This window comes from Anneissia japonica, unplaced genomic scaffold (assembly GCF_011630105.1).
Source record: "Anneissia japonica isolate Jap-2015-1 unplaced genomic scaffold, ASM1163010v1 scaffold17835_len124482_cov113, whole genome shotgun sequence".
Lineage (NCBI taxonomy): Eukaryota > Metazoa > Echinodermata > Crinoidea > Comatulida > Comatulidae > Anneissia > Anneissia japonica.
Window position 1 is genome coordinate 38,395 of NW_022705748.1, and position 10,061 is coordinate 48,455.

The following is a 10,061-nucleotide window of genomic DNA, read 5'->3' on the forward strand; positions in this document are numbered from 1 at the left end:
CTGGTTGGAAATTAGTTACTAATTTGATCTGTTGTGCTATGAACATCATTTTAATTTTCGAGGTTTTTCAGAGTTTTCGAGACATTACACATAAGCTGGGTTTAAACATTTAATAGGCTTCAACATATTAGAGCCGTGTGTTGTGAATCGCTGCCTCAGAATTACTACTGAGACGGTGGCCAAATGGTTTTCCCCAACAGCTGATACAAACTAATATACCGTATTATTCGTATAAACGGCACGGGCGTTTATTATTGAGAAGAGTTTTTGAGTGGGAGACTACTCGAGGGAGGCGTTTATTCGTGAGATGTTTATTTATAAAATGGATACTCAAATAAACGCTCCTTAATTTCACTGTAAACAAAATGTGGGACTACAACACAATTACCGTCAAATGCGTTAATGAAGACTTATTGATCCCAATAAAAATAGAAAAAATGTAATTCTACTGGAGTGGAACATTAATAGACTGTGCTTTGATTAAAATTCTTTACAATCATTTAGGGAGTGTTTGTTCGAGGGGGCGTTTATTTCAAAATGAGGCTCTAGAGGGAGCGTTTATTCAAGGAACGCGTTTATTCAAAGCAGGGTGTTTATTCCAATACATTATGGTGTGCAAATAACAAAACCAGAGAAAAACTAAACTTACTATGTTTGTAAAACAGAACATAGTCTTTCCTCATTGCCTCAGGTAAAGCCAGTTATATAAGAGACAAAGATAATAAACAAGCATAAAAGCAACTATGGTAAACAGATAAATGTATAGTTTTGTTTATTATTAATTATTAATAGACTTACAAACAACATGCACGTAAATAGAAACAGCAGTTCTATGTTTACTAAATAGAAAAATGTGTTTTAATCTGTTTATTCAGAGTCATATCTAGAGCAATGAAAGGAATACGACTACAATGAGATACTGTATGCCATCTTCATCTTGTTCGCTTTCTCTTAATTCTATGTTGATTGTCATTTGGAAATGGTTGTTTGTTTCCAATTTTATTTCTATCATAAACATCACTAACAATGGATGCAGAGTCACTTGAAGAGTTCGCACTTCCTGCATTGTTTTTATCCAGGAGACGCTCCATATGATTTAGTCTACATTCTCCCTCATCATCCGCCTCATTCATCTCGTCCTCCTTTTCATTTATGATTTCTTGGTTCTCTTCTTCATCCATTATTTCTTCCGGCTCATGACATTTCAGAGCATCCTCCAAGTTGACAAGTCGTTCGTTCAAGGCACAAACTGTAGCTTTAATCTAACACAAATGAAACAAATAAAGCTGAATACACACTATCAATTCAATTTTCAATTCAATATTCAATATTTATTTGCTCCAAAATTCGGATTGGGCTATTAAGTATTATCATCCGCTTATACGAATATACACTTGCAATAACAAAAAAAAAAAAAAAAAAAAGATAAAAAAAAGTGTTCCAAGAAGAGCAGTGCAGATGGAGGTATTGTTGGCAGAAGACAGGACCAAGATTTAGAGACTAGCAAAGCCTAGGCAAGACTTTTTATACTTTGTTTCGTGAAATTATTTTTTAAAGATCGTTATAGGAGGGTGGAAGATTAAAGATAAAATTTTGTTTCTTATTTTCTAAAGACTTTTGCAAAAACATCCAGACAAAGCAGAAAATAAAAATAAAATGTTATTGTTGAATGTAAACATAGTAATTGGATGCTTTAAATAATTATGAATAGAAACAGGCAATTCTTATTTTTGGAGATTTCAAGGCAGCGGTGGGCATAATAAATATATATAAAAAAAACCCTTTTACTTTTTTCTGGAATATCTATTTTGTCGTGGTGGCAGGTGCAGTAGTTAGACAAAAATAAAAATATAAAAGTTTAATTTTATTCCAAATTCTCGTTTTTGGTGGGCGGCGGGTTCGCTAAACATATAAAAAATGTCTCGGAAGAAATTAATATTTGAAATGATCAGTTCTACATCATACCCTTCTTTGGATGTGGTGTGACATCATCATACCCATATATGGGAAATTCAAACAAATTTGTTGTGAAAGTGTGAATAAAGTTTTTAAAATTGTATACAATCTTATAACTTATTTCCTACCAAAATAAGAAAAGCACACACTACCAAAAGAGGGCAGTACAACATAATGTGAGGTGATAATTGTGCCATGTAAGGGTAAGGCTTGATATAGGTACAGGATCTGGACCAATTTAGATACCATATTTGGAGGGGGGAGAGTACTTGTAAAGCTTATATTGATATTATCATAATAAATAGTAAAAATCCATCAAATACAACTCCCCTCCAATACAGATACAGAAAACTTTATGTCATCCTTGAAGAGGTATTGTTTCTGCTTCTTGTGCTGATGATCTTGATTAAAACCTGGCCAGCATTGAGTTTTAATTCTGGCAGAATAAACCTCCCATGAGAATTAGGCGGCATAAGCGATGCTCCTCCCTTTACTCCTACAAAATGAGTGTTGAGGGGGTAATCTAGACTAAACAGGAGCGACCGCTCAGCGGTTTTTAAGCCTTCCTCCACGCTTAAATACGGTACAGGCGCAAGTTGTTATATTGGGTTTTTGGAAAGAGCTTATACGAAATAAATTTTTAAATAATTAGAACGTTTATTTGTAAAAAATTATATCTTAAAATTGCGTGATTCAAACTCACGACCTTAAGTTCTTTAGAACACATCCCTAATCGACCGCGCTATCCATGCAACATGCTGTATTAGTGGTACAATAATGGCAGTAATGTACAGCCCTTGCTAAAACCCCTGTTTTGATTTGTAGAGTGTAAAGGGAACCCTGGGGTCCAACTTAAAAAGAGGGCGATGAACGTTTGTTGAATTTCACCTTCATTTATGTGACTAAATTTTCTGCACGTCTGTGGAAAACTTGCGATGCTGGATGCTTTTAAAATTCTAGCAACAAGAACAAAAACAAGAACAAGGACAGCAGTGAGGCTCTTCGATCAGCGCCTTCAGCAGAATCAAAAATAAAACAATGTCTCCAATTGGGAGATTAATGATTCTCCTGTATCCTTAATATACTCTATATTTAATAAGAGATGACACAAACCTTAAAGAGATCATCTTGTAAAGCTCTAGATGATGGCATGTCAAGCATATCACCAGTATCAAAATCTCCCACCTGCTCTCCACTTCCAACTTGATAGCTAACAAACATTCAAGTTTAAGATTCAAGATTCTTTATTTCTGTCGTTTCGGAAAATCAGTTAGTACATCACATCAAAAAAAAAAGTGCAGGATTAATACAAAACAACAACAATATAATTATAATTAGGTCCTAGAACTTATTTGATATTGACTAAGAATTCTAATGGAAAGTGGGACGAATGAATTGAGATATCTATTTGTTCTACAGGTTTGTGATTTTTAACTTTTTACCCAAGGGTAGCCACGTAAAATACATTTAGTTTAGATGTGTTTAGTTTGATATATTAATATTGAAGATAAAAAACTGTTTATTACACATACTGTAATAGCATTATTCAATAAAAATGCAATTTAAAAAAAGTTTCTAATAATAATAACAATAACCATTGTAAGAACAATAATAAAACTGCAATAATAATAATGATGATGATGATGACAATGATGATGATGATAATAATAGTTTATCATCATGATCATCTTACCACTACCAGTTTTGCTGTCACACTATTGTCACTGTTATTCTCCTCAACCCGTTATTGATATCACCACTATTGTACATTCATTGTTTGTATGAGGTTTGTATTGTTTGTATTTGTTTGTTTGTACAGAGGTCAGTTCCTGTTACATGTAACAATTATAAAATTATTAAATTATGTTTCAAAAGAATGCACACACTACTGTAGATACTTGTATTATAATCAGTGGCATACCTATGAATGTTCAAATGGGGGGAGGGGCTGATGGGGGACAAAGGTGAAGTGGGGGCACGATGTCTAAGTGAGGGAGCACTAGCTCATAAAGGTGATATTGATATAAGGTGATTGTGGTGTTTTTTGCTTTCGAAATTTTTCAGTTGGGGGCCACTGGTTGATATTGCAATTCTTTTTAAAGGGAGTGTGCGCCTCCACACCCTCCCCTATATACGCCACTGACTACGACGGTATTATCATTACCTCTGTATTTTGGGAATATCCAGCGTGAACACATCTCTTAAATTGTCCAAATGCCTTGGTGTCGTTTGATAAACTCGGCCCAGGATCTCATCACACATAACACAGTATAGTTCTCTATATGTACTGCAAGCAGGAGTAAAAATGAACATATGTACTGTGTTTTGTAAGTCTCAGTCTCATACAGTGAAGACTGGTTTCCATACAATCGCTAACAGTGTTTTCAGTGTAATTGTTGAATGTGTGGCAGTCTCCAAATCAATGGGAAAGGCTCCCCGATTTGACTGACCAATCACCAAAAGCTGTTGCCGATAGCGTGTATCAACTGTATGGAAACCAAGCTTAAACTGTTAACTCCGTAGAGTACGTTACCCTGATTTCACAGTACAAGATAGAAAATTTACATATGTAACTAAATCAGTTTTATAGAAGTCTTATTTTACGTTATATTAACTTGTAATTCTGCCAAATTATGTTTAATTTTTTTGTTCACTGTGATGTACAGTATGTAGGCCCCTATCATGCAAATAAATAAAAACAAACAAACAAAAAAAAAAACCTTTTATGGAAGCCTATCATAGATTCTGTGTGTTTTAGTTGCCCTTTGGAACAACTCACCAACCATCGACAAGAAACTAACATCACTACATTCAAACAACTACTCAAAACACATCATTCTAATTTACATTATTCCAGATTTTTAATTAGTCCATTGAGGCTTTTAGCAAATGAGATCAATTAAGATTGACCAATTATTATTTTTAAAACAGTGACAGATTGAAACCTATTGATGTCTGTTTACTGAACTGTACCTAATACATGTGTAAAGAAGGGATACAATGTTAACTGTACCTTCCAATATCTATTCCTTTCTCTGATGTAACTAAGCATTGATGACTGTCTACTACATTTGTGACACCTGCAAATTAAACAAAAAAAGAATGACATTATTTTAAAATGTTTAATGAGAGTATTACTCAAACTTAAAGCATTATTTATTATATTATATAACTATTTATAGATTTAATAAAGATCTTACAAAAGGAAGGTCTGCCCACAATGCATTTATCAGTGCTGTTAAGTGAAAAATTGCTAAGAAAATAGATGCGCAGAATCATAAATATTTTCTGTATTTATTTATTTTTATTTATTTATGGGGACTGATTATGGTTGTGGCTGATGTAGCACAAGAAGCGATTATGTAATCGATAAATACGTGAAGCTTGGGTTTTGGAAATAGAATTATATATAACTGAACAAAAGTCTAAATTTGGGCGAATAATACTGAAATAAAGATGTAGTTTAGTTTGACTGTCAAAGTTTTTGCAATTGCGCCACATCAGCCCAAGCAGTCTATTGCACTTGCCAACAAGATAATCAACATGATGAGAAAAACTAAGGGGGCTAGCAATGAAAATACCAAGGTCTTTGTGTGAATGCACCCGATTTATGGGATTGCCATTGTTTAAATAACTGTGCTTTAAAATATTCTTTTTTAACGAAATAGATAATATATTGCACTTTTCAGGGTGTAATGCATATACCTATTTTAATACACTACTGGCTTTTCTTTTTAAATCTTGGTTTCAAAGGTCAAAAAATTTTTTCAATTTTTTTTCAATCATATAGTGGTGTAAAATAGTCTTTTAAGAACATTTTGCTGGAAAAAAATTTTGGATACGGTGCTCCGTAATGGAATTATGATTTTTTAAAATAACATGATGTCAGAAAATAAGCCCAAAAGCTTATCTTATTTCTGTTGGTTACGCACCGCTGATTCGCAATGTTTGTCATCATTTCATGATGTCTACCGATTCGTGAAAAAGACCTATTCAGTTTAGTGGCGGATTTCCACAGGAGCAGGTCTGGGCCTCCTAAATTTGTTAAAAATTTAAATTATGAAAAAAAAAAATGGAGAAAAGAAAATTTTATTCAAACAAATTTGAGTCTGAGGAGAGTGCCTGCCATCGCATCTTACAAGGTGGTGCTTGATCGCATCTTACAAGGTGGTGCTTGTAACAAGCACCACCTTGTAAGATGCGATGGCAGGCACTCTCCTCAGACTCAAATTTGTTTGAATAAAATTTTCTTTATTTTGCTGGAAAATTTTTTGGATACGGTGCTCCGTAATGGAATTATGATTTTTTAAAATAACATGATGTCAGAAAATAAGCCCAAAAGCTTATCTTATTTCTGTTGGTTACGCACCGCTGATTCGCAATGTTTGTCATCATTTCATGATGTCTACCGATTCGTGAATTATTATTATTATTCGTGAAAAAGGCCTATTCAGTTTAGTGGCGGATTTCCACAGGAGCAGGTCTGGGCCTCCTAAATTTGTTAAAAATTTAAATTATGAAAAAAAAAATGGAGAAAAGAAAATTTTATTCAAACAAATTTGAGTCTGAGGAGAGTGCCTGCCATCGCATCTTACAAGGTGGTGCTTGTAGTACATTGCAGGTTGAAGTCCATGGATAAATGAAAAAAAAGGATTAGCCTTTATCTGGTGATTAATCTCTTAGGTTTTCACACCTACACATAAACAATCATTGACTGATGCACATTTATTTTATAATGTTATGCCATAAATTATATAGTGGGCTACGAATAATGTTTTATTTCATGATTTTGAACATTTTCCCGCTTTTCCCATTAAAATTGGCCAAGTACTTACGAAGATATGATATTAATCATTGTTTTTGGTAAGGTTTTGGTCAGCTATTCGATATAATACCCTACACCCCTCTGCTGATAACCATTCAAGCAAGGCCTGACTTATCAGCTAGACAGAGAAACGTGGTACGAAATGAATAGAAAAGCGTTCGGTGTTTTGAGGCGATAGGTCTAAGCCTACGTATTTTTACACAGTTTTAAAGAAGATGGAATTGTTTAATTAAGAAAAGTGTTCGTTCTGATTGACACTTTTTTACCAGAATAGCAATGGGTCAAAACAGCAATGAACCAAATAATAATAATAATAATAATAATAATAATAATAATAATAATAATAATAATAATAATAATAATAATAATATTGGGCGAAACACAATATAAAAGCAGTACACATTTAAATAATTTAAAATATAAAATAGTGACAAAACGATTATATAATGACATTAATTAAAAATAATAATAATAAAACAGTACAGTAGTAGTAATAATAATAAGAAATAGGCCTTATAACAATATCACAAAATACAAATTAAATAATAAAAATAAACACAATAATATCAGTGAACGTTCAAATAAATAAAAAATAAAAAAATTAGACAAAAAAAAAATATATGTCATATAAGTTTATTGCCGTTATGAGACCCTCCTTAAAGTACTGATCGACTTTTAGGGCTGCAGAGTGATGATAATTTGGTACATTGATGAAGAATGTTGATGAATTTCTTGAAAAGAAATTTCCAGGGTGTGTTTTGAAAAGAATTTGGGAACATTTGAACTATTTGAAATGCTAGAGCGTTTCGAGGTATTCTAACCAATGATGAGACTTTCAGCAGGTTTATGCTCTGAAAGAATGCCTGTGTTATGTATTATAGTAGCGGCCTAGCAGCAATGCCTGGATAAGGTGATCCGCGGGTATAAATAATATTATAAATAGTACTAGGCCTAGGTAATAGGCTTAGCCTAGTTAGCTCTAGTAGTAGGTCTAGGCATAGGAGGATAGGAAAAGGAGGATAGGCCTTTTCCACGAATTACCGGTATACATTTTGAAGTGATGACAACAAACATTGCGAATCAGCGGTGCGTAATTAACAGAAATAAGATAAGCTTTTGGGCTGATTTTCTGACATCATGTTATTTAAAATATTATAACTCCAGAACGGGGCGTCGTAGCCAAAATATTTTTCCAGCAAAATGTTCTTAAAAGACTAGTCTACACCACTATATGATTTCAAAAAAATATTGAAAAATTTTTGTGCCCTTTGAAATCAAGATGGAAAAGCCTGTCTAAGTAGTGTCTTAAAATAGGCCTATGCATTACAGTGCAGTAGCATAGTACAGTACTTTCGTGTTACTGTTCCAGGTACCGATAATATTTAGATTTCTCTTATTATAAAGTACAAGTTATGTTTTATAAAGAAGTATAGTATAGTAAATCATGTTTTTAATACAGGATATTCTCATATGCTAACTAAAACAATGCTAATCCAGAGTATTACTAGTACTACTGCAAATTAAATTTTTGTATAGACTTAATTTATGTTTATTGTTTTTATGCAAGTTAGGATTGTTATTATTTTATTGTCAGTTTCTTTTTATGTACCTATCATGCTCACTTGTGTTTTGTTTTTCCTATTTGCAGCAGACTTAAATTTATGAAAGGGAAAATGAGAGGATGGATTCAATTGTGCGTGAACTCTTGAGTGTTCTCCCCAGCACTAACAGAATACCCCAAACTCGCCAAAATAACATTAATATTTGTTAAATGTGTATTTGATGACATTTCGTGTATGTTGGACTAAAAACATTTTTTTGTTCACAGTAATCATTGAACATATAGCTTGCTATCAGTCAATCATGTCTTAAAGGTATAGTTCTGGGAATCGTTAACAAACAATTATTTAACATTATTTTGTAGTTAATTCCAGTAAACAATGTAATCACAAATAACTTAAAGCTGTTTACTCAGTTGAAATAAAGTTTATCTACTTTCACTCAATAGACTTTTTAATATATAGCACTTTCTACACTATTGTTTTCTGAAGTTTCATTTCCTTCAAAATTTTGTTTAAGATGTATGATTTTTTTTGTGTGTTTAATTAGAAATGTTTAATTTCATGTTAAGTATCTGGGTTGCCCTCCAACGACAATAATTATTAGGAAAAAGTTAAATATAAGTATGAAATATCTTAGTGAAATTTTAATAACTTCCTAATACATGCAGTTGTGTATCGAGGATTTTTTCTGGGTGGGTCGTGATCATAATTTTTTGGACCTTTTAACAATGAAATAACAGCAAGATGTGATTAAAATATCAATACAATTTGCTTGAAGCAGATGGCAGGCTCAGTTTCAAAATTTATGGAATTGAGATAGATTACAGTATGTTGCACAATTGGCAAAGTTTTTGGACTCATTGTTTGTACCTCATCAATGATTTTTTATTTATGTCATTGTGAAAAGTCCCTAGAAAAAAATGTCTGGAAAAATTGTGAACCTTTGAACATTTTTGGGGGTCGTACGACCTTCCCGACTCCCCTTGCATACACCCATGACATGAAAATATTGCAAGAAGTGATTTAATCAGTCAATTTAATGGGTGCTACAAACCACCACTACAGTATTTTGTTTTTCTAATTACATCATATGCTATATATTGGGTAATTCCATGGTAACTGACATTACATTTCATCCTTTATTATATTCACATAATTACCCACTTTATATTAAAACCATAGAAAAATGTTACAATTGATGGTGCTAACCACAAAAACCAATAATTAAAAAAAATATCTGAAAAAAAATATGTTAAAAAAACATACAAAACATGACTTGTATGCCATGAAATACTGTATTAGTATACTAGAAGTACAGTTAATTATTACAAATTTGTTAAATTGTTTGTAAAATAGTATTGACACTGGTGACTGATGTTTTTTTTTGTAGTTGAATTAACCATAATGATTATGCTATTTTGTGTTTGTCACAATACATTGAATTAATTCAGGTTAAATAATAACCTCCTAATTAGATGTATACATAAAAATTATATTTAGTGTGTGTGTAATTTAATCAAACAATCGTGAGTACACAGTGCTACAAACAACCAACTACTGTACGATATTTTTTATGTGCTATTTTGCATTTGTCTCAATATTATTGAGATTAGTTAAATAATAATCTCCTAATGAACTAATAATAACCTCCTAAATTGTTTACATACAATTATATTTAATGATTGTGATTAAAATCAACCTATTACGGGTACTCTGTG

General features: G+C 32.4%; 1 protein-coding gene across 1 annotated transcript in view; it reads right to left on the minus strand.

Annotated features, from left to right (window-relative positions):
* Nucleotides 1-807: 807 nt before the first annotated feature.
* The window catches only part of LOC117105909, a 13,648-nt gene continuing 4,394 nt past the window's right edge, over nt 808-10,061 (minus strand). Inside the window, exons 2-5 of the mRNA XM_033247213.1 lie at nt 4,970-5,036; nt 4,121-4,243; nt 3,070-3,166; nt 808-1,262 (exon numbers count right to left, since the gene is read on the minus strand). Of these exons, the coding sequence (XP_033103104.1) occupies nt 933-1,262; nt 3,070-3,166; nt 4,121-4,243; nt 4,970-5,036 (617 nt within the window). The 3' untranslated portion in view covers nt 808-932. The remainder of the gene's footprint in view (nt 1,263-3,069; nt 3,167-4,120; nt 4,244-4,969; nt 5,037-10,061) is intronic.